A 24,378-nucleotide genomic window follows, 5' to 3' on the forward strand; every position below is an offset into this window, starting at 1 on the left:
CAGTCAGCACTGAAACACCAGATGTCATCAAAGTCCCCATTTCTGGCTTTTGAAGAGTGGGAGGGTCTGGGCCTGTGTTGGAGCTGGGATGGTTGGCCAGCTGGAGCCGGGCGGTGCCATCTGCAGGCTCTGGGTCCCCACCGCACCCATCAGCTTCCTCAGGCCCTCACCCGGTCCCGGGTCCCGTCACCCTCGGTGGGCTCTGCCTTACACACTGAGTGGCTCTTTTTTCCTCCTTTCCCAGCCCGATTCAAGGGTGGAGAAGGCCAAACTGGGGTGGCCAGGTGAAGTGCCCAGCGCAGCCTGGGCTCAGACCCTGGCCTGGCCGCCCAAGGGCGGTTATTGCCTCCCTCCTATGGCAGAGGGATCAGGGCAGAGCTGGCGGTGGTGGCAGGCGCGGGTGGAAGCGGCCCCCAGCCCCTGTCGGACCTCAAGGGCCTCCCACCCGACATCCAGCCTGGCCGCGGCCCTGGCCCTGCGGGCGGGGCCTCCGAGCCACCCCACGGTCCCCAGGGGGCGCTGCGGGTCCGCGTCCGCGGGAGCAAAGCTTCAGCTGGTCCTGCGGTGCGGGGCACAGTTGCGGGTGGCGTGCTGCCGCGGAAGCCCGGCGATAGGGACCCTTTCTTGAGCCCTCCGGGCCGGGACCGCCGGGGGAGAAGCGGCCCCCGCCCGCCCCCACGCGACTCCGAGCGGCAGCGCCAAGGCTGTTGAGGGTGGAGGTCTTCTCGGGGAGTGCGCCGCACGGGGGTCCCCGGTCCCCGCTGGCCGGCCCCGGCCGGGAGGGCTGGTGGGGGCCGCGGGCAGCACGGAGCGGCGGAGGGGGTGCTGGGGGGTGCCGGGGCGTGCCGGGCCGTCGGGAAGGCGCGGGGGCGGGCACGCCGGGAGGGCGGGGGCCGAGCTTATAAAGGCCCGCGGGCGGGCTGAGGGGGGAGGGAGCTGCTGAGCCGCGTCCTGCCTTGCTCGGCTTCCGCGAGCCGCCGAGAGCCGTGCCCTGCGCTCCGCTGCGGCGCAGGGTTGACACCGGAGCGAGCGCGGGCCCCAGCCGTTGGCACCGGCGGGGCGCGGCGGACCCCGGCCCTAGGAGGAGGACCAGGAGGGCGCGGAGGCGCTCGTGTCCCCATCGACCAGCCGGGGTCCTGGCCACTGCGCGCGGCACGTGCGGCGACCCGCCCTGTGCGCCATGCGCCGGCCGCGGCTCCCCAGCGCCGCCCTTTAGCGCCGCGGCGGCCGAGCGACCCCGGGCCGGCCCCGCGGGCCCCTCGGGCATGGAGCCGCACGTGCTCGGCGCCGTCCTCTACTGGCTGCTGCTGCCCTTCGCGCTCCTGGCTGGTGAGTGGGGGCGTGCGCGGCGGGCTCTGGTCTGGGACGGGGTCTGCGTCCCCGCTCCCGGTTTCCGGCCCGGCCGCCCAGCGAGGCTGGCGGGGCGACGACCGTGCGCGGGCGGGCGGGCGCGGAGATTCCCCGGGACGCGCGCGGCCCTGGGCGCCCGCATTCCAGAAGCATGAGAGCGCCGGGGAGGCCGGGGCCCCGTCCCAGCGCCAGGCTGGGAGGGCGGCGGCGGGGTGGCGGGCAGATGGCACCCGGGCGGCCACAGGGGCGGGCGGCGAGCGACCCCCGGAGAGGGCGGCTCGTGCCTACGCCCTGGGGCGCTGAGAGTAGGGGCACGAGGGTGGGGGAATGTCGGCTCCTATGTGAGGGGCTGGGGCGTCGGTGAGGGGGGCACGAATCTCTTTTTCTCTTTCGTGTTTAAAAAAAAAAAAACTCAAATTTTCATCACGACTTCCTGACCAATCTGGGAGAAGGCGGGCTTCCTGCCTGGAGCTGTTTAATCTGGAGCCTCCGGAGGCTCTAACGGCGTTGTGCCCTGGGCTCGGCCCCCCTCACTCTTCCCCTTCCCGTCCCCACCCCCCAGCCGGACTAGGGCAGGCCCGTGCTCTGGTAAACACAGTTGGGGTTCCTCCCTGCCGCCCTGGTGTCCTGGCTTACTCCGCTGGGCTCTGGTGCTGCGAGAGGGGCCGGGCAGGTTGTGCCCCGCAGATGGCTCTGGTCTTGGTATCAGAGCTGAGGGTCCGCAACCCTGGCACGAGTGTCCGCTGCTTGCCATGTCATCGGTGTCCCTTCCGGAAAGCTTGTAGTTGTGGTTCCCGTTGCTCCACGGCCCCTCCCCTCTGCACCCCTCCTGGCCTCCCTGTGCCCAGGGCAGAGTGCCCGAGACTCACTTCACCCTTCACAGGCCGGCCCTTGGCCCTCCGCTCCCTCCACTGGGGCTTTCTCTACTGGGTGTGAGCTGGAAAGTGGTCTGATTAAATGAATTCGCGGAAACATGGAAGGGTTTGCAATGTGAGTCTGCCTTTTGGGTGAAAACTTGTCAGACCATGGTGGGTGTTGGTGTTTTTATGCTGAAAGCCTTTCCACAGCCTCTGAAATCACTCCAGGTGGAATCTGCCAACTTCTGTCATAGGTAGGAGCGGGCTCCAAGTGGGCTAGGAATGTGGGACCCAGAGCAGCCTGCACTCGGCTCCCAGACAGACTGTGTTTTGATTTGTAGCAGAGAAAGGTGGTGGGACTTGGGAAAATTTTCAGGACAGGAATCAATGAAAACCATTGAGGTCAGGGAGGAGGGTCTGAGTCAGCCTTGTACGGACAGGACAGTCCGGGATGTGCTCGGGAGAGCGCAGGGTCCGCCGGCCTTTCTCCTCGTGCCTCTGGAGAGTAGACGTTAACAGGCTAGCAGAACAGACCCAGCTGGACGTCCGGCTCAGAAGCCGGTAAGCTCCTCAAAGGGGCAGGTTGGCCTCGGACGGCCCCGCAGCACACCTGCAGCCTCCTTAGGCTGCGAAGCCAGGAGGGGAATTGGGTAGGCCTGCGCGGGTGGGCGCTCGCTCCTGAAGGGCGCGCCTCCCCACCCGGTGCAGTCTACGCATTCAGGGTCAGCAGACTTTTTCTGTGATGGGCTGGATAGTAAATATTTTCACATCATGAGCTCTTCTGGTATTTTTTCCAACCATTAAAAAACGTAAACACCACTCCTAGCTGGTGAACTATAGCAGAACAAGTGGTGGAGCCAGGCTCAGCCCCAGGGCCAGAGTTTGTTGACCCCGAGAATTAATCTGTGTTCTTCGGGCTCTTGGCTGTAACCCAAGTGGGTGATTTGGCGGGGGAGGGTAGGTCTCTCGGTCTCTGGATGCAGAGGCGGCACTAGCTCAGGGTTCCCACCTGGGCCGTATCAGAGTCACCTGAGAGCTGTTCGCATCCTGATGATCATTCTTTGTGCACTTGGCTCAGCTTTCCTGTAAATCTGAAACTGTCCCCAAAATGAAGTCTGTTAATCAAAACCCTGACACCCTGGCCATGCCCCTCATGGATTCTGTGTCTGGGTGTGGGGCTTGGCCTTCCATATTTTCTCTTGAGCTTTGTGGGAGGGTGATGTAGAGCCGGCCAAGAGCCCTGCGCAGTGACACCTGAGAGGCTGGAGGCCGGCTCTCGGGTCCGGGCGTGGGCAGCTCCTGAGGGACCTCGCTGGGCTGCTGCCTTCTGAGCGCCCCTCACTCTGTGACGAGCTTTGGTGGAGTTGGTTAGTTCTGCGGTGTTTCCCAGTGAGTGGTGGGTGCTGGATGAGGCCGTCAGAGGGTATTGGTCAGACCTGTGCCTGTGCTGGCTCAGGCAGCGGCCGCAGTGAGGGTTTGGGTCATCCTGGGGTGCCCCTTGCCCCCCAAAATCCTACCTCCACCTCGTCACAGCAGAGACTCCCTAGCCACCCCCCGCCCCCCCGGGAAGGGTGACGGCCTTCGACATCTCACCTGTGGTCCCTGCAGCCCTGGGGGTCAGGACCCAGAGCTGGAAGGTTCTAGAGAGACGTCAGGACAGAACACTTTGTGATTCCCACGGAACGGACCCGCCCTGCGACTCGACCTAACGGGCAGCCCAAAAGCAACACTGTAGCCCAAAGGCAGGTGGTTAGAAGGCAGTAACTGTATCACTGACAGGGAAACACGTGCAGGGTGGCAACATGGCTTCCGCCTGCGGGATGCATGGGGCTCCGGCCTCGTGGACACGCCCACCGCACGCCAGCGTCGTCACCTGCGCCAGCCTGATTGTCACTGCCGTGTCACCGTTTAGAATGGGGACGCTTCCTCCTTTTTATCGTGTTTTCACCATCACCGTCTTAACAGCCCTGTGAGGCTGGCAGGAAGGCAGTGAGAAGACAGAGGCCTGGGACAGCGGGGCCCCGTTAGAAACCCAGGCCTGGGAGTTCCCTACCCACCCCCTGGTGGTGACACCCCGCTAGGCTCTCAGGCTGGCAGTGAGCCTGGGGCCGCCCCTTTCAGAGGCCCCGAGAGCTGAGGGTAGGTCTCGCTTTCATCTGCCACCTTGTGGGGGAGACTTGGCCTCCTGCAGCCCCTCCGAGAACTGAAAAAGTCGCAGGACTCAGGTGCCCGGTTGACGGGACCCGAGGGCTCAGTGTGCATGATCAGGGAAGGGGCTGGGGTCGACCCAGGAGCCGAGGACAGGTCATCTGTGGTCATCTTGCAGGTGGCCATCCCAGCAGCAGTCAGGCCCAGCGGGAAGGGTCCTGCGGGGCAGTGTTGATTGGGGGGGGGGCGGGGGGACAAGCGTCTCAGATCCTGTCGCCGGGGCTGCTTCCTGGGCAGTGTCTCTCCCTCTGACACTTCCGGTGCTCAAAGATGGAGAGGGAAAGGGGCCCATCTGCTCTGAGCACAGCTGCAGGGGACTGCCTTCTGTGGCAGGGCCCCTACAGGGGTCGAGGGTATCCCCTGCCCCCGCTGTGCCCCACCAGCACAGTCTTTAGGGCCCAGTGTGAGCTGCCTCCTACAGGAAGCCACTCTTGACCACCCTGGTCCTCAGGAATCCCCTTTTCCGTAGAATTCAATGAAGTCTTGGTCTTTTCTTTGTTATCTGTTTTAGAAATATATAGACTTTTTTTATGTGGATTCTTTTGTTTGTAGACTTTTTCCCCCTGGTTACCAAAGCAATTTCATTCTTCCTCGTGCTGCAGACTCCAGGAGTCACAGAAGTGGGTCAGAGGGCCGCTGTGTCTGCTGCGCAGCGGCTGGAGCCTGAGGCTGTCTTCAGGGGGGTCGGTGCTCTGCCTGTGAGCTCTGCCCCACGCCTGACCTTTGAACCCCTCTGAGTTGAGTTAAGCCTGTTTTCTGCATGAGGAACCTGGGGCTTGGGGGACTAGAACACAGGCGAGACAGGATGAATCTGGGGGTGAAATCTTTTCCTTCTCAGGGCAGGTGAGTCCCACACCTGCTGGCGGGGTGGGAGAACCTGGGGTGGGAGGTCTCAGGGAGGAGAGGGGGAGGCTGGCCTTGCTGGAGGGGCTTGTGGGTGGCACCAGCGTCTGTCCCGCTCCGAACCTGCCAGGCCCTCACCCCTCTGTCTGGGCCTCAGTTTCCTCGCCTGTAAACAAGACAATAAAAGCTTGAAGGCCGATCCCAGGTTTCTGATCTCTTGGTCCCTGGACGGGGCAGGGCAGGGCAGTCCTGGGGGGCCGAGTGGAAGAGCCGCCCACCACCAGGTCCTGAATGTGCAGAGCTGCCCGCCGGCCACAGGCCGTTTCCAGGCGGGGAGGCGTGGTGTCCAGAGCCACCGTGCGTGACACCCGCCTGCTCAGATTCCTGTGCTCACGTGGGACCTTTCCCCGAGTTCATTCAAGCGTTCTCTCACCCAGGTCTCGTGGGACGGTGCTCCGGGCAGGCGTCTAGGTTCTGGTTCAGGGCCAGTGGCGGTGGGCATGGGAGGGGCTGGGCCCATTCTCCTCTCTAATGGAGGCTGAGGTTTCCTTGACTGTAAAGGGGGGTGTGGGTCCCCCGCAGCTCCCGGCGCCTTGGTTCTGTAAGTGCCTTTGCCGTATTTATTCACGCTGTGCTGAGCCCAGATGGGAAAGAAACACAGTGCAGCCAGTGACGCCATACAGAACAAGGTCCAGGCTGGGCGGGGCTGGGGGGAGGCGGGCACCCAGCAAGGCTGGTCTGCTGGAGGGAGAGAAGTTGCCAGCCAGGCCGGGGAGGGGGCAGGATGGCAGATCCAAGGCTCCAGATCAGTGCAGCCCTCCAGGGTCGGACCGTCTGTGGAAGGAGGCGAACAGGTGGCCTGGTAGCTGGGGTCTCCCATCCCCTAGTGGTGGCCAGTCGGAGGGTTGGGTTGGGGTGGAGAGGGCAGGGCAGTGCCGAGTGGACAGTTGGGGCCGGAGAGATCTGAGGCTTGACCCCCCCCCCGCCCCCATCCCCATTTTGATTCTTTAATTTAGTGTTAATTACACAAGTAATGTATCAGTACTTGTCATAAAACAGTGACGTGTTGGGTCAGATGAGACTAAGTTCCTTCTTTAATCCTTTTTTCCTGTTCTCAGAAGGAAGGCCCTGGTCAGCGGCTGGGGCCCAAGGTTGCTGTGTCCCCACCTGTGAGGTTAGGTGGCTGCGGGTCTTTGGGGCCACGGCAGCGCCCCCGCCCACCCCGACACGTGTGAGAGCGTTTCTTGGGGTGGCCTGGGGTCAGCAGCCTCTGCCCTGGAGAGGAGCCCGCAAGGCTGGGGCTGGTGCTGCAGGCAGCCCTGCAGAAGCCGCCGACTGCGATGGGCATCGCCCGGCCCAGCCCAGCCGCCCGCTGCCGCCAGGGCACCCTCAGGCCGACGTGCGTGGCCCGCGCTTCCCTGTGCCGTCTCGGGCCTTTGCCGAGTGGGGCGGGTCAATTTTTCTGGTGTGTTTTAATAACATAATTATAGGGAGTATTTTTAGTTGCCTGTAACGGCCGACTGTTTACCAGGCTCCGACCTGCGCGCTGTTTTTCTCCGTGAGTATATATAGCCGGGCCTCTTCTCCTTCCCCGGGGTCAGGCTAAAGAGGGACCGTGGCCACCTCAGCTGCCTCCTGTGGTTTCCTTTGCCAGCGAACGGGCGGCTGAACCGGGCCCAGCGGCTTCCGCCGAGCGGGAGGGGTCTGGGGGCTGCTGTCCTTGAGAGCAGGTGGGGGGGCCGGGGTGGGTGGGGCCTCCGTCCTGGGGTCCTAACCGCTGGCCGCGTGGGGGGACGTGTCCCATGCAGGGAGCTGAGGCGGGAGGGACGCGCCTCTTAGGCCCCCGGCAGTGCCCAGGTGTGCCGGCCGGGCCCGTCCCCCCAGCTCTCCCCGCCTCCCCTGCCCTTCAGTGGCCTCCCGTGGATCCTCTGGGGAAAACAAAAGAACAGAACTGCTATGTGCACAGATTCCTTGGGCCTGCGGGAGCAGCCAGAGGCCCGTGATTGTGGCCCGGACCGTGGCTGGGTCTGCATGTGCAGAGCGGGAGTGGACACAGCCCGGCTCCCGGGCGGGGGCCTCCGAGCAGGAGCCTCAGCGGCCTCAGGCCTGGGCCTCGGGCGCTCTCACCTCCTGGCACTGCCAGGGCCTGTGACCTGTGGCCGCCCCCAGTCACACCCCAGCCTCCCCTCGGGGCCCCAGGGTCCTGTTCTGCCTCCCTCTCTCTCATTCACTTGATTTCTGATTACGGTTAAAACACCATTTGAAACAACGCGTCATCATTAACAGCATTAACGGGAGCTTTTCAAAGGGAAACTCAACCGTCTGTGCCACTACCCCCAGCTCAGCTGTTTCATCCTCTCCTCCCCGTCGGTGGCCAGGGATCGTAGTGACCACGGGACACGCCCAGGAGCTCTGAGGGGCTTTGTGCCACGTAAACCTGTCTCCCCTGCTGGGGGGGGTGGGTTGTCCCTGGGCTGCTTCACGGAGGGGCAGGTCACCCTCACTGCCGAGGCCCCGGTCCCCGTGTGCCGGTGTGGGCCGCCGGCGGTGACTGTCCTCTCCAGCTGGCCGCCACGTGGGCACACAGCGCTGCATCGTTTCTCTACCTCAGCGTCCCCCTGTCCCCCAGCCCCCTGCAGCCTCCACCCATGTCCGCAAGCATCAGTCCCCGGCCTGGACAGACAGGGGCCTCGGCACACCCAGCCCCAGGCTTCCGGCTCTGCGTCCAGATGCATCCCACAGCCAAGTGGCCTTCCCGGGACATCCGAGAGCTGCCTACAGGGCCCCCCTCAGGACGAGCCTCCACTCACTTTCCGGCCTGCTGCCAGCAGCACATTCGCTCCTGAGAGGGGGGCACTAGTGGCTTTTCATGTCACGGATGAGCACCCCGGGGGGCAGAGTTCTCGCCCGTGACACTCCTGCCTCCCGGGAGCCCCGCCCCCACTCACGTCAGTGTCTGGGGTGACCCCCACCCCCCGCAGTTCCTCTGGCTGCGTCTCTTCCTCCACCAACCTCCAGCTTGTATCTGGTCTCCCAACTCCCCCAGCTTGTCCTCGCCCCGGAACCTGCCGTCTGTCCCCCTGCCACCACCTCCTGTGGCTGCCCTCCTCCCTCCCAGACGCTTGGTCACTCAGCCGCCTCCTACGCGTCACTCGCTTGGCAAACGTGTCTGGAGAACCTGTCTGTGCCAGGCCCTGCTGTAGGCTCTGGGGTCCCGACAGAGCCCCCAGGGGAGGACGGCACAGTCCACGCGTAGAGCTTTCCACTGAGACGTCAGGCCCTCGCAGTAAAGGGTCGGGCCTTTCGTGTTCTGTCTGGTGGGTTGACAGTCAAGCACATCTGCCCACCTCCCCAAACGAGATGGAGAATGTTTCTGCCCTCCCGCTCACCCGCCTCGACTCTGACCTCTTTCCCCAGGTCGGTTTTGCCTGCACTGGGGGGTCCGTGCTCGAGGGACCACCGGGGTGTGTACTTCTGTGTCTGCTGCCTTCCGTGCCTTCACATCTCTGGGATGTGACTCTGTGTGCTGGTGGTTCCTTCTTTCTGGTGCTGACTAAGGTCCCCTGAACGCACTGCCACGTTTGCTTATCCGATCACCTGTTGCGCCTGGCGGGTAGGCGCGAGGCTGCTAGCCGCATGCGTCTCCGCGGACACACGCTTGGATTTCATTCACTTCTGGCCGTGGGGTTGCTGGGTTGCGGGCATCGCATGTTCACTGCAAGGAAGCTTCGATCTGTCCTCCTGGTTGTCGTTTAGGGGACGCTCCAGGGCGCTACACCCTCGCCGCATGTGGTGTTGGCCTCTGATTTTAGCTGGTTTGGGGCGTGCAGTGGCATCTCCCGCGACTCCAGTCTTTGTTACCTGGATGCCGATGATGTTAATCACCTTGGACATCTTCTCTGGCACGAGTCTCTAAGACTCCTTCACCCATTAAAAAAAATTGGACTGTCTGTCTTTATTTCTGGCTCTGGGGGTTCGTTGTGGACTCGAGATTGTAAGCTCTTTAGCACCTGTTTGTACCGCACGTGGTTTTCCCTGCCTGTGGCTACGATCCTAAGTGTCTTCTTTATGGTGTCCAGTTCAGAGCTAATCATCTTCTTTATGGTGTTCAGTTCAGAGCAGGTGTTTTTGATTCAAAGTCCCGTGGGCGCGGATGCTTCTGGCTGGGACGTCCTCTCCTGTGCCCCCGAGCTGGTGGCTGTGACCCGGTGCCTGGCTCGTGGGGTCCCTGAGTGTTTCCTGGTGGGTGGGCCGCTCCGCTCGCTGGGCTGGGCCTTCCCACTTCCTCCCCGCCCTGCCCGTGCCCTCCGCTCGCCCTCTGTCCCGTCCTGTCCTGTCCCATCGCATCCCCTCCCCTCCCTCCCCTCCCTCCCCTCCCCTCCCCTCCCCTCCCCTCCCTCCCTCCCCTCCCTCCCCTCCCCTCCCCTCCCCTCCCCTCCCCTCCTCTCCTGTCTGCCCAGCCCTCTGCCCGCTCTCAGATCTCCTCTGGGGCCTCTGTCCCACCGTCTGCAGGCTCTTGTCCTGGTGTCGCTCCTGCGGTGGGACCGTCACTCTGCCCTTCCGCGTGGCCTCCCCTGGGCCGCCTGTTGGATGAAGCGGATTCCTTTCAGCCGCTGCAGAGACGGTCCCAGTCTCCAGACCCCCGTTCCTGGGGTTCCCGGGGACGCAGTGACCATCTCTGTGCTCACCTGCTTTCCCTTCTGAGTGTCCCACTCAGGATAAGCTCCCCGGAGTCAGACCCCGAGTCCCAGGACAGGACAGACTCGCTGTCGGACGCACACCTGGTGCTTTGGCAAGTGCAGCCTCGCCCGAGTGGGCACAGCCAGGCCCTGGCGTGTAGCGTCCTGTGTGACCCTCCCGGGAGGCCTGTGCGGTCTTCCCGGCAGACGAGCCGCCTGCGGTCCTCGGGGCCTGTCCGCGTCCAGTCTGGCTCCCTCCTCTCTCCTGCGGCCGGCTCAGCTTAGCACACGCTCCATGCTCACACACTCAGCTCGACAGACACACGCTGGGCCCGTGTCTCCACTCCGTGCGGGAGGCACCCGCCTGGGTCCTCTCCACCCTTGCTGGCGGGGTGGTGCCTCTTTGTCCCTCGGCCCTTGTTTTCTTGTTACTGTCACTACAGCTTGGCTACTGCCCGGTCCTGTGGGTGGCAAGTGGACAGAGGCAGAGGCTGTGACAAGTGGGCACTGCCCGAGGCCCCGTGGGTGCCGAGCCCTGCCTGTGACACCCCCTTCCCGCCGCAGGAACGTCCCACACCTTATCAGCAGGTGCACACCGTCCCAGCCGGGGAGCGATGGCCAGGCTGGGCCCTAATCTCTGGAGGTCAGGAGCAGGCTGACACAGGGACGGTGGCCTGAGGCTCCATGAGGGCCCAGGAATGGCACCGAGGGGCCTGTCGGGAGGGCAGCCTTGCCCTGTGACCCCGGTGGGGTCCTCTCCTGCCCCCGAATCCTTGTCCCGGCAAAGGGGCAGATCATGTGACCCCAGGAGGATGGGATGAGCATTGAAGCAGCGCTGGCACGTCCTCTGGCCTGGAAGCAGCTCCCCTCGGGGTCCTGGACGCTGGGGACAGCGGTGGGCTCTGGGTCCTGTGTCCCTGTGTCCCCGCTCAGGAAGCCGGGGACGCCGGGCACAGGATGGCCGGGCCCTCCTCTTCCCCTGGAGGCGGCCCCGCGGCCCCGTCGGGCCTTCTGCCGCTGCCCCATCTGACTGTAGCCCTCTTAGGATCTGGGGCCTCCGGGTGGCCTTCCTTCCCATCCTGTCCCATTGCGGGTTGCAGGTGGAGACACTCCAGCTGGGGGGCCGCTGGCCGCGCTCGCATGGCCACGCCGGGAGGGAGGGAGCCCGTGCTCCGCTCGCCAGGCGGCTCCCCTCCCGCCTCGCCCTCCACCCGTCCACCTTTCTTCTTGGAGCGAGACCCCTCTTTCCCCTCCCCGTCGCCTCCCTTGCCCCCCAAACTGGGTGGGCCACCACCCTGGGAGGGCTGTGCTGTGCCCCCTGTCCGCCCCCCTCCTTGGGAGAGCGAGGGATGAAGGGCTGGAGGCCGAGAGTGGCTTGCAGGGGTGGGCAGGAGGGCACTGTCCTCTGGGGGCCCACGCGGAGTTGAGGAGCCCAGCTGGGAGGAGACCCCTGGCCCTCAAGGGCCAGAGGGGGCATGAGGCAGATGGGGGAGTAACCCTCCAGGGGAGGCTGCAGGGGGCTTCTGGGCTGCACGGGCTCTGCCACATTCCAGAGCCATCCCGGGGCGGGGCCCGCGTGTGTCTTCAGGAGGCATTGGAGGCCTGCAGGGGGTTGGGGGGCGCTGAGGACTCTGAGAGGAAGGGGCCCCCAGGGAGGGCAGTGCTGCCGAGGGCAGGGGTGGGGGCAGGTGTGCCTTGGCAGGGGTGACCTAAGGACGTGGAGGGAGCTGCCAAGGGTCATCCCGCAGAGCAGGAGGCGGCGGCCGGGCACTGGGGCCATCGGAGGGGAGAGAAGCTGGAGACCCTTCTCCCGTCTCTCTCCTCGGCCTGTCTGCAGGTGGGCGGGGGGCCTCATGGTGTGAGTGCGGCTGCCAGGGGCTCGGCTTCCGACGCCTGTCCGCTGGTCATTTGTAACTTGAGGCCGGTTTCCTCACTGCACTGTGTTCTCTCTGGTGGCTCCCGCTGTGACTGGACCACGGCAGCCCATGTGGCTTTCCTAGTCTCTGGGCGATAGGGCACATCACGGGCTTCCTCCCTTGCCACCGGGCAGGGGGTCCAGGAGTCCTGTCCCTTCTCTCCAGTTCTGAACACAGACCTAGGACATCAACCCCTGGAGACACGAGATGCTGGACCCCGAGGTAGTGGGACGGTCATGCCAGCGGCCGTGCTTGGAATCCAGTCTCCTGCCAGGGTGGTCCCAGGGCTTCGGGGTGTTTGTAAATGGGAATTTGGACATCGTCACCCCCTGTGTCACTTCAGTGCCTCCTTGTCCTGCCTGGTCCTGTTCTGTGCACAGGCAGAGAGTGGGGGCCCGCTGGGGCTGCCCTGGGACCTCAGGTGGTTTCTGCCCCATCCTGAACGCTGTCACGGGGGTGCTCCAAGGTGCTGCTGTGTCGGGATCCAGGCTCCAGTGTGCATGGCCTCGGTGTGCCCAGCACCTGCCGGGCTGTGAAAGTCTTCAGGACCTGTGGTTTGAGGCCACACGCTGGGCCGGCAGGTGTCCTTGGGGCAGAGCAGCGGGATGGAAAATCTCCCAGGCCGAGCCTCTGTCACCTTTCCTCTCCCGGCATCGAGCTGGGCCAAGTCCCGGCTCTGTTGCTGGCCTTCCTGGGGAAAGTCACTCAGCCTCTCTCAGCCTTGAACTCTTCACCTGTAGAAGGGGGACCCACACTGTGCAGGGAGGCCGTCCGGAGTGGAGCCGGGGGTGCAGAGCCTGCTACTACGCCAGGCGCCCAGCACCAGCAGCCGCCCTTCCGTCCTTGGGGCCTCCCTGCACCCCGGTTGTCTTCATCTCTAGTTGTGAGATTAGCACCTGCCCTGCTTGGCCTCGTGGCTCTTGGGGTGACCCTCCAGGTGACGTGGGTGGAAGCACTTTGTAAAGTCGCCCTGAGTGCGAGGCGGCCGTGCTGCGGCTCCCACACCCCTGGGCGCATCTCAGGAAGCCTGGCCACCGAGCACGTTAATCAAGGCACCCTAAAGCCCTGGGACACGGTGGTGGCCTCACCAGGGGGGAATGTGGGGCAGAGTTGTCAGTGGCTTGGTAACCGCGGGAGCTGAGGCGGGGGCGGCAAGGTGAGGACACCTCGCTCAGGTGAGCACAGTGGATGGAACCTGCCAGGTCTGGCTGAGTCGTGGCGGCTGGGCGCGCCCGCAGGACAGCCGCACCTCATGGCCGACCCTGAGCTGCTGGCAGGAAGGGAGTGGTGGGGCGGATGCGCGGCCTGGGGCCCGGGCCTGGGGCCCTGGGAGATGGGCCGCGTTTCCTGGTGCCCCCCCAGGGAGTCCCGTCTGATTCGGCCTGGCCTCTGAGGCGGTGGCACAGAGAATCGCAGCCCAGAGAAGCTGAGCCAGTTCCAAGCCCCAAGCTGGAAAGCCCAGGAACCAGGAGCCAGCTGGGCTGTGACCCGTCCAGGGAGGGTGGGCGTGTGGTTGGCATCTGGGCACAGAGGGACGGGATGCTCTGGGCGTCAGGTTCCCGTGGGATCCGTCACAGAGTGTGAGGATGGAACCGTGTGTGTGGCTGTCAGAAGGGCCCCCAGCCAGGGGGCGTGTCTGCCTGGGGGGGACATCCCTGGCCTCGGGAGCCCCTCCGGGTCGAGGGACACTGGGGGGGCGCAGGGAGCGGGTTTCTGTGGGCCTGCTGGGCGCCGGGGGGCCCTCCCTGGTCTCCCGCCATCGGCTGCGGCAGCGGGACGAGGCACAGGAACCCTGCGGCCTGTCCGTGTGTAGCGGGGACGCCTGGGGGCCTCCTCCCCGGAGGTGACCAGAGCCTGCATGTTCCCAGAGGCCCAGCCTGACCCTTGGGGGCAGCGGTGGGAGGCGCGCTGAGGCCTGGTTCTGGTCCCAGGGCCCCTGGGCTGTGGGCAGGTGGCCTCGGGCTGAGCACAGGCCGGGCTCAGGTGGGCGGCCGCAAGCTCTCTCCCTGTCGCCGGAGAACGCTCAGCTGACGCGTACCCACGAGCCAGCCGCTGAGGTGTATGGGCTTGGTGTCCCTGCTTCACGGGGCGGGGGGACAGAGGCCCGGGACGGCACGCAGAGCCTGAGTCCTGTGGCCACAGGCTGCCGGGCCCAGGAACGCGTCCTCTCAGCTCGGGGCGTCCCTGGCACTTCGTGACCTGCCCGTTGTGGGCGGCAGCCCCGAGGTGACAGCTGCCCCTGTGCTGATGGCCGAGGCCTTCTGGGGGCTGGGCCGCCTGAGCCTGGGGGCGGTGGGTGGGAGCTGGCTTGCTTGCTCCTCGCTGCCAGTAAGGGTCCCTGGGTCCTGGCCGCCCCCGGGGAGTGGAGCTGGCCGGGAGGGAGGGCGCCGGCTCCGCCTCGAGCCTCGTGGGGGCCTGTTCGCCATGTTGCTCGGGATCCCTGCGGATGTCTGCCGCTTGCCTTGCTGTCGGGAATTGGATTAGTTTTCCAGAAACACCGGATGTGGTGGGTGAGAGGCAGTTTTTGCCGCCCCTCTTTTTCCAGGAACTGAACGTATGGCTTCGGCCAGGACTGCCCCGTCCCCAGCTGCCCGCGCTCTCTGCTCTTACGTGGCTGTGCCTCCTCTGTCTGGGGAGCTGACCCCGTCACCAGGAGCCAGTGGGGACACTCCCGCCGCGTGGCCCGGGCGCCGGACGGGCAGGGGGCATACCTCGAGGGTCGCTCTGGGTCTGTGATGCTGGACCGAGCCTGGGTGATGGCCTAGCCTCGGCCCCTCCCCCGGCCCCTCCCCCGGCAGCACGGACCCTCAGGGGCTCGAGCCTGCATCTGGAGGGTCCATCTCCCGCAGGAGGTGATAGAGAGCTGGGCCGGGGCTGAGGGGCAGGTCTGCTGTGCGCGGGGCGGGGTGTGAGCCGCGCGCCTAGTTTAGGGAAGAGCCTGGTGGTGCTGGAGCCGTGGGCACGGCTGGGGGTCCCGTTAGGGAGCGTGGGTTTGTTCCGCCGGTGACGGGAGCCACGAAGGGGAGCTTGTGGAGCTGAGCTCCATCCCGAGAGGACCTTCGGAGGGAGCGCTGCTTCCTGGCTGCGGGGAGAGGCCGCCCCGTAGTGAAAGGCCCGGCTCCGTCACTCGCTGGCGGAGTGGCCTTGGCTTGTGGCCTGCGGGGACCTCCCTCCCCCAGCGCAGTCCCTGCTCCGTGGGCCGACAGCTCCGAACAGCCAGCCTGGGCAGGATGGTTGGGTCTGTCCTGGCGCCCTGGCTGCGAGCTGATGGCGTTGCGCTGGCGGGATCTGAGAGGGGCGAGCGGAGGCGGGCAGGGGTCCGGCAGCGCCAATCCCCCTGCCCCAGCCCTTCTCGGCAGTCCTGGAGACGGTGCCTCGGGAAGTTTCAAAGCGGATTTGAGAGGGGAGAAAGCCCCAGACCTGCTTAGTCCTGTCGGGTGGGCTGCCAGGGGACTCTGGGTTCTGGTCTCCTGGGAGTCAGGAGGGGCCGAGACGGGCTCACGGGAGCCCGGGCAAGGGTGGCATCTCTGTGGCGGACATGGGGCGAAGCCCAGGGCGCCCGAGGCTGCTTTTGTAATCTTTCCGGCCCAACAGCTGCAGGCCTGGATGCCCCCTTGGAAATGACCCCAGGTGGAATTCCAGAGCCCAGAAGTGGCTCTTTCCTGGAAGGATATCCTGAAATTCATGAGCGTTTTTTCTCAAGGAAGGGAGAGGAGTCCTGGGGAGGTGAACAAAGGACACTTCAGCTGAGTGGGTGAAGTTTAATCTGGTAATACATGCGTTGGCAGGAGAAGTAGAACTTGCTTGCTAATTATTTCTGTGCTTCTCTGCATCTAAAAAACTCCTGAGAAGGAAGAAAAGGAAATTGGACGTGCCGTGAGTGGGTCAGCGACCTTTCCTGCCGAGGGGAAACGGCAGCCCACTCCTGGCTTGATGGAGCCGGGCTTCGAGCCTGGGGTGCACCCCGCCCCCCGCCGCCCCCCGCTGCCGTCTTGCCCCTGGTCGTGGATGCTCAGAGTGGCATGAGCCGCAGCCCTGCTCCGGGGGCTGGTGCCTGTTGGCGGGGGCGGGGGTGCAGGCTGAGCCGCCCTGCCCAGACTGGTTGTTAGGAGCAGACAGTGTTGATTTTTCCCTGGGTCACCGTGCACTTGTTGAGTTTCCAGAGCCCGTGTGGGGCCCCCGACACCCTTTCTGCCCCAGCCCTGCAGCCACCTGGGCCCAGACCTCAGAGGCGGGTGGGCCAGCCTGCCGTTCACAGTGCAGAAGCCTGAAAGCAGGTGGATCGGCCAGGGTTCTCCAGAGAAACAGCCAGTAAGAGATGGATAGATAGATATGGTGTCTTACATAGCGGCGTATACACGGACGAGAGGGAGGGAGAGAGAGAGGGAGTGAGAAGGAGATTTGTTGTAAGGAACTGGCTCACGCAATTGTGAGACCAGTCTGAAATTTGCAAGGAGCCGGGCAGGCTGGAAATTTGGGCAAGCCTTGATGTTGCAATCTGGAGTCCAAATTTCTAAGGAGCTGGAGAATTCCTTCTTCCCTGGGGGCCTCAGACTTTGCTATAAGGTTTTCTTCCAATTGGCCGCACGTTTGGGAGGGTGTCCACCGTCCTCCATTGCCTGCTGGACGTGGAAGTCCCATCTAAGGCTGACTGAACAGGCTGACACGGGATGAAGCACCACGCCGGCCCGAAGGCCCCTCACAGAAGCTCCCGGCCAGCCTGCCACTTGGGGAAAGCAAGGCTGGGTGTGCTGGTCGGCACGTGATGCCTCTGGTCACACCTCCACACTCTCGGGCCGTCCCCTGACCTCAGTGCGCTCGCCCGAGTGAAGAGAGCAGACAGGTTCTCCCAGGGCAGGGCCGCCCCCGCTGCTCCCTGCCACGTTTGTGGGGCGCCTTCCGGGGTCAGCGCTGTGCTGGGGTGGGCGTCTGCTGGGGAGCAAGGTGGTCGTGGGGCAGGGGCCCATGAATGTCCCCTTTCTCCCAAGGGGCCCTGACGCTGTCTCCTGCTGACACACACGGGTGACCAGAGCCTCCTTCCTAAATGCCCAGGCGGGGACGCCCTCCCCGCCGAAGCTCCCGCGTCCCTGAGGAGGGCAGGGCCCTGAAGGGGCCTGCGGACCCACCCCCGCCTGCCAGCCAGAGGTGGCCGGGTGGCATTCTTCCCCTCTCCCTAGGTGCTGGGAAGGGCCCTGGAGAGCGGGGCGGGCTGTGACCAGGCTCTGGGGCTGTTGGCACGATCCAGACCAGACAGGCGGAGGGACTCGGGGTGCTGCGGGCCAGCTGAGTCACAGGGTGGGGCTCTGAGGCAGCGCCCCACCCTTCAGTCCCGGGCCAGAGCTGGCGGCAGACTGGAGCGCCGGTCCGCCCGCGGCGGGCACCCACGTTTGGAAAGGTGGCCCTGGCCTCGGTGGCTGCTGGAAGGTGACGCAGCCCGGGCTCTTCAGAAGCCCCGTGGCCTCGGGCCCGGCTGCGGCAGGTGTCCCACGAATAATCAGCTTGCTGCCCCTTCTAAGCTGGGAGGACCGTGCACCTGCTTCCTTCCAGGCCCAGGTAGCCTTCCGTCGGCAGGGCGTGTCCGCCGGGGCCACGTCACAGCACGTGGCTCTGGGCAAGCCTGGGATCTGCGATGCCGCCAGATCCACAGGGGACGCCGATGGGGTGGCCTGGGAACCCCGCTAGGAGGACCGCGGGCCTGTAGGAGGGGTTACGCCGCGTCTTGTCACACGGAGGACTTTTGGGAAGACGTGTGGGCTGCTGGCTGGAGGGTGCAGTCCGCGCGTACCCCCGAGCCGTGGAAGCAGCGCCGGCCCCGCGGCTCCCGCGGCTTCGCGTCGCCTTCCGAGTCCCCTCGCGCCGCTCTGGGTGCTACCTACCTGTCTGCGTCGCCCGAGGGTGCGGAGGCCCTGGACGGGGTCTGTGTGAGGGGTGCTGGTGGCCGAGGCTCCCCGAGGCCCAGGCGGGCAGTGTGGGTGGCCGAGGCTCCCCGAGGCCCAGGCGGGCAGTGTGGGTGGCCGAGGCTCCCCGAGGCCCAGGCGGGCAGTGTGGGTGGCGAGGCTCCCCGAGGCCCAGGCGGGCAGTGTGGGTGGCGAGGCCCGAGTCCTGCATCAGGGGGGTCCCCCTCCCCCTCATTTCCGGCGCTGTGGCGTGGGGGCCGCCCCCGTCGGAGCCCCACTGTGTCGACCAGCCTGGAATTCCAGGCGGGGTGGGAGTGGCCCCGGGTCCCGAGCGTCCTTGTTTACGCAGAGCTGAACGCCCGGGCCGCTGTCCCGTCACCACGTGTGTTTCTGTCTGCGCCCCCCAGACGGGCAGCCTTGTTGCAGGGGCACGCGGACACTCTGGTTGTCGGGGGCCACTCGTCTGTCCCCTGTGAGCTGGCATGCGGGCTGGGGGGGTGCTCCCCGGGGAGCTGGGGGACTGGGGCCCGGGAACGAGCAGGTGGAACCCGGCTGCGTGGGGCTGGTGTGCCGAGGAGCCGGTCAGGGCTCGGTCTCCGCGAGGGCAGCGCGGCTGCACCCTGTGTGCCTCAGTTTCCCCGTCTGACAAATGGCCAACAGGAGCCCCTCGCTGGCACAGAGCCCAGGGTTGGGCGTGGCAGCGCTCACGGGGGTGCAGTGGGGTCTGCTCCTCACGGTCTGGGGGTGCAGCTCAGCTGGGAGGCCCTTTCCTGGAGCCTGGAGGGGGTCCTGTCTGTCCCTGGGACGTGTTGGAGGCAGGGGTCCGGGAGGGCGGGGGCCCTGCACAGGGCTGACCCACGTGGAGAGGCCAAGGGTGCCAGTCTCCCCACGTGTGGCAGGAGGGCTCCCCGTGCTGGGCACTGGCCTTGGGGACATGGGCTGGCTGTCACCTGCGCACTGTGGCCCTCCGTGCAGCCCCAGGTTTGGCCCCCATCTCGGCCAGGCCCTGAGCTCTAGGTGGCCTGGGGAGGGGGCACGTTGTCAAACCACGTCTGGGGCAGAGATGGGGAGGGGCGTGTCTGCACGCTGTCCCCTTACCTGTCAGCCTGCAGAGACTGTGCAGATAAGAGTGAGGCCTCCTGGGGCTTCCCTGGTGACGCAGTGGTTAAGAATCCGCCTGCCAACGCAGGGGACACGGGTTCCAGCCCTGGTCCGGGAAGATCCCACGTGCCGCGGAGCAACTAAGCCTGTGCGCCACAACTACTGAACCTGCGCTCTAGAGCCCGCGAGCCACAACTACTGAAGCCCGCGTGCCTAGGGTCCGTGCTCCGCGACAAGAGAAGCCACGGCGATGAGAAGCCCGCGCACCGCAACAAAGACCCAGTGCGGCCAAAAATAAATAAATAAATTTATAAAGAAGAGTGAGGCCTCCTCCTGTTCTGGGAGGCTGGGGGTGGGGGGCGGTCTCTGACCCTCTCTGTGGAATGCGGACTCCACCCCTGGTCTGGAATCCAGCCTCTCCATTGTGGAGGGCGAGGTGGGGTGGGAGCCCTGACCCTCCAGGGGAGCAGAGGCCACAGCAAATGCCGGCAGCTCCAGACACAGGGCCGGGAGAGCGCCGTTTTCCGGGGAAGCCCCGTGGGCCCTGGTCTGGGGGAGCCGGCAGTGCCGAGGACCGTCAGGGGAGGCCGAGCTCTGGGGCACGGGGTCTGAGCAGCCTCGGGGGCAGAGGCACCGCGGGGCCTCCGCCGCGTCTCCCTGGCGGAGGAGGGGCTGCAGTGGGGCCTGGGAGGTGGCTCCCCTTTGAGTCAGGAGGCCTGTGAGCGGCCCTTGAGGCCCACGCCTGACCCCCAGCGCGGCTCTCTCCGCAGCCCCCCACCCTGGCCTGGCCACCCGGCCCGCCGGGCCTGGGCAGTGCTGGCTGAAAGCTCAGGCTCAGGTTTTCACGTCCCCCCTGCTTCACCTGCCGGTCACCTCACGGAGCCATCCTGCACCCCCAGCCCGGTCTGAACGGCTGCAGCGGTACCAGCCTGGCCCGTGTGGCACGTCGTGGGCAATGCTGGTGCTGTCGGGAGCCCCCCTGAGACGTGGTTCGGCCCCTTCCCCTGTGTTTGGTCCACGGCGGCCACCAGGCCCCCTCGGCCCTGGGCAGTCGCCGTGCTGCAGGGAGGGGACCAGCCGCCTGCGCCTGCCCTGTGCGGTCAGGGAGCCGTGCAGCCAGGTTTCCTGGACACCGCACTCGCTGAGCCTGGACGCGGTGGCAGGTAAACCCTGCGCCTGCACCAGGCGCCCCAGGCTGCTGGCGGGGCCCCACGTAGGTAACACAGTGTCCCGTGGCCGCTCCTGTCCCCTCGCTCCGTCCTGCCCAGCCCCATCCCCACGAGCCTGCGTCCGTGTCTGTGGCCTCCCACCTCCTGTGGGAGGAAGGGGATTCCTTTGAAGGTCGCTGAGGTTCTCGGGCTTTGTAGGCCTGTCCTTCCCGTGGCGCCCAGAGCCGGCTGCCCCTCCTGCCCTGCGGCGTGGTCCCACCCGAGACCGTCTGTGCAGGGAGCCCCGAACGGCCACGTGCAGCCCTCGGCTGCCCGGGTGGGACGGGGTCTCAGGCGGGCACGTGCTGCACGGACCGTGAGGGGCAGGTGGCGGGCAGTGGAGGGAGCGCGGCTGAAGGGCCTGCCGTCTCGGCCGCAGGCGGGTCTGGGCGGCGGGACCCCTTAGCGCCCCCTCCCCCAGCCTTCCGTGGGCTCTCCGAGGGGCCCTGAGGTGCCAGCCCCGTGCTGCCTGTGCTGGCCCTGGCCACAGCTCTTGTCCCGAGGGTAGCGGGTGCGTGGGGAGGACCGTCGGCTGACCTCCCCGGCCTTCCCCTTCCAGAAAGCTGGGTCTGATCTAGCCCTTGGTCTCCTCTGGGTCTCGGCCTGGAGGGCGGGGGGGTGGCAGGTGTGGCCACCGCGTGCTGTGGGTGCTGCCGTGGGAGCTGCGAGGCACGGCCGGGGACGGCCGGTGCCGCTGGGCACTCCCACTGCCACGTCTGTCCTCTTCCTCTGTCGCCCGCCCGCCCGCCCGCCTGCCTGCCCCTGGCAGAAGCAAGCAGGGAAGTGTTTATGGGTTTCTCCTCTAAGCCAAATAAGGCAGAGTGAGCAAGCTGGCTGGAGCTGCAGCGGGCTGGGGGCGTGGGGGCAGCCGGGCTCGCGCGGGACCCCCGCCCTGGCAGCTGCCCTGGCCTGGCAGCCTTCCCCTGGGGTCTCTGAGCCTCGGGGTTCCGCCTGGCCCTGCCCAGAGGAGCTTCACCCAGCTGGCGGAGAGGCAGGCCCGAGGATGCCCGTTGGCGGGTCAGGAGACCCCGGGCCTAGTCCTGCCGCTGCCGCGGGGCCTGGGGACTCAGATGACTCATGTTCTCCCAGCCTCCTGCCCGGTGTGTGGAGGGGAAGCCTGGTCCTGGTGACCCGACTGCCCTGTGGTGTGTTCCCCCTCGTCTTCCCCTCGCGGTCAGTTCACTGTACGCAACCCCAGTTACACGTGAGAACCTTCTCCCCGTGAAGAAGGAAGCTCCCAGGTAGGACCGAGCCCCTCCCACACAGGTAAACACGGGCTCCGCTTAGTGTGGCTCTTTTGGGTGTTTTAGACATTCACACTTGTGTGTCTGTTCTCATTTAAGTTTTTTTAAAAATAAATTTATTTATTTTACTTATTTTTGGCTGCATTGGGTCTTCGTTGCTGCTCACGGGCTTTCTCTAGTTGCGGTGAGCGGGGGCTACTCTTCGTTGCGGTGCGCGGGCTTCTCATTGCGGTGGCTTCTCTTGTTGCGGAGCACGGGCTCTAGGCGCGCGGGCTTCAGTTGTTGTGGCACGTGGGCTCTAGAGCGCAGGCTCAGTAGTTGTGGTGCACGGGCTTAGCTGCTCCGCGGCATGTGGGATCTTCCCAGACCAGGGCTCGAACCCGTGTCCCCTGCATTGGCAGGCGGATTCTGAACCACCGCGCCACCAGGGAAGCCCTCGTTTAAGTTTTACACAAGAGGAGTGGCAGTGGGCGTGGCCGGCCGTGACTTGTGTCCTCCAACAGGGCCTTGGAGGTTGGTTAGTTCTCTCTGCTACCTGCCGGGCACCGTTTCCATGGCAGCAGCCCCCTGAGCGGGAGTGGTTATGACCCCCCACACACAACAGCTGGGGAAACTGAGGCCCAGAGAGGCCCGTGTCTCCTGCAGGGCTCGGCCTCCAGCCGTTTCACAGGTGGGGAGACTGAGGCTGGGGTGAGTTCCGTGGCCCCTGGCCCGGGCTCTTTGCCACCGAGCTGCCTCCTTCCAGAAGCTCTTCCCAAGCACTCAGCCCACGGCCCTTCTCCCCGTGACCCCGAGCCAGGGCCCAGCAAGAAGAGGAGGAAGGGGCCGGTGAGCTGCAGTCGCCCCTGGACTCTGGGCCCCGCGCCCTCCCATCCTCCACCCCGTTTCTCCATGTGCCGTGGCCTCGGCCGCCCTGGAAGGGGCCTGGCTGTCCCCCGGCCTGGTGGGAGGGCGGGCGGCTCTGCCCGGGCCCTGGTTTCCCACAGCTGACCCTGCAGACCTGCTACTCCTGGACCAGCCCCCCCGCTGCATCTGTCCCCTGCAGGCTGTCCTGTAGGGCTGGTTCGGCAGCGCCTGGGGCTGACCCTCACCCAGCCCCTTCTGCTCTCTGGGCCACCTAGACCCACACCACTTCTGCGGGGTGTCGCCCCCGGCTCAGGTTCCTCATCTGCAAAGCACAGGCGACACTAGTGCCCCCCACGGGTGCTCGGCAGTCATGGCGGCCGTGGTGCATCCCCCCCAGTCCTGGCCTCTCCCTGGGTCTCCCCCAGGCCCACTGTCCTTTCAGCTCCGATGCTGACGCAGGCCTGGCATGACCTCTGAGCCTTCTCGTGCTGCCCGTGCAAGCCTCTGGGGTCACCCGCCCACGCTGGCCTGCGGGTCCCACGGGCCGATGGCGTGGTGCTCAGGCTGGCCTCCTATGTGTCCCGGGGCCTCCCCGCATGGGGCTAGAACACCCCTCGGAGGGTCGAGGTGAGGACCCCGAGGGTGCTTGAAGAGCTGCCCATCCCTCCCACAGCCCTTCACACTGCATGCCTTCCCCCACTTCACAGGTGGGAAAACTGAGGCTTGGGGCAGGCGGCCTCCTCAAGCTCCCTCGGGAGGACGGGCCTCGTGTCCTCTTCTCCCACCCGGGGTGCAGGCCAGCCTTGGGGTGACGTCACGGCACCGCGGGTGGACCTGGGGTCTTCGGCGTCTGGCCGCCCCCCTCCCCACAGGCGCCCATCTCCCTGCAGGCCGGGCCATGGTGTCCAGCTCTGCGTGGAACGTCCCGGGTGTTTGTGACCTCCACGCCGGCCTCCCTGCCCTCCCTTCCTGACTGGGCACCAGCTGAGACCAGGGTCACTTTCCCCATCTGCAGGACCGGGCTCTGATGTGCTGGGTGAGGGTCTCTGAAGGGTTAAACATGCCCGGAGGGGTGGGGGGGGTGGGGGCGGCCTTTCCTGCCCAGCAGGCAGCCCTGCTGGCTTTCTCTTTGCTCTCACCCCATCCTATTGTTCCTGGCTCAGGAAAAGGCATATTTCCCCCATGAGGTCACCAGCCACCGGCAGCTCTGATGGGGAGGTGGGAGCTGCCTGGGCAGAGCAGGCCGTCCCCCTTCTCAGGACGTCCCCACCGCCTCTCCACCTGAGTGTCTTCCTTCTCTGCTGGAGCCTGGGGCTGCCCCAAACCTCCCCCGGCCTTCCCTGAGTCTTAGCCGGCCCTCAAGGCCAAAAGCAATGCCACCTCCTCCAGGCGGCCTGCTCAGATGCCCTGAGCCTCCTCGTCACGCAGAGTCACAGTGCGGCCACGTTCATGGCACTTAGGCCAGCGGCCCCGAGGGCTGGCTGTGGAGCCAGGAGTCTGGACCCACGTCCTCACTCTCCCGGCACGAAAGCCCTTCTCCTGTGGGAACCTGATTCCCCCTCTGAACGGGGGAGACCTTGGGAGCCGGCCCCGTTTCGAGTCCTGTTCGCCTCTGCTCCCTGCTCCCGTGCTGGCCCCAGGCCACTCTTGCTCTGCTGGCCTCTTACCCTGTCCCCAGGCCCTGACAACAGGGAGGGGAGGTGGGCTGGGAATGTGACCCCAGCCCCCTCTCTCATCCTGGCCCGGGGCGACCCTGCTGGGGCTGGAGGCCAGCGGGCCCAGCTGTCCTGGCTCACGTCCCCTGGGTCAGCGTCCAGGGCTGTCTGGCGCCACCTGCCTGCCGGGGCCAGCTTCCTGGCAGGGGGACCATCTGGCGGCCAGTCTCTGCGGGGCCGCGCTCCTAGGCACCCCACGGCCTCTGTTTCCTCATCTGTGTTGGTGGAGACGCTGGCGTCCCAGGCCGCGCGCATCCTCGGTCTCTGCCGTGTCCCCCTGGGGACAGTGCCTCCTGCTGGGCTGTCTGCTCTGTGTCTAATGAAGGAATGACTCTGAGGGGCCGTTGTCGCCCCTCCAGGGCAGGCCCTGTGCGGGCTGTGGCGCCCGGCGACCCTCCCAGGGCGGGGCAGTGCCTGGCAGTGCCCACTTGGGGCTGACGTGCTGTCTGTCCCCGAGTCGTCCCACGCGCTCCCCCGACCCTGCCCCCTCTGGCTCTTCATCTCTGACTTCCTG

General features: G+C 65.9%; 1 protein-coding gene across 1 annotated transcript in view; it reads left to right on the forward strand.

The window, feature by feature from the left end:
• The first annotated feature begins 919 nt into the window (after positions 1-919).
• Positions 920-24,378, forward strand: part of PIEZO1 (piezo type mechanosensitive ion channel component 1 (Er blood group)) — a 55,183-nt gene continuing 31,724 nt past the window's right edge. Inside the window, exon 1 of the mRNA XM_082368513.1 lies at positions 920-1,329. Within this exon, the coding sequence (XP_082224639.1) occupies positions 1,266-1,329 (64 nt within the window). The 5' untranslated portion in view covers positions 920-1,265. The remainder of the gene's footprint in view (positions 1,330-24,378) is intronic.

Source organism: Balaenoptera borealis (genome assembly GCF_965194805.1).
Source record: "Balaenoptera borealis genome assembly, chromosome: 19".
NCBI classification, from domain to species: Eukaryota; Metazoa; Chordata; class Mammalia; order Artiodactyla; family Balaenopteridae; genus Balaenoptera; species Balaenoptera borealis.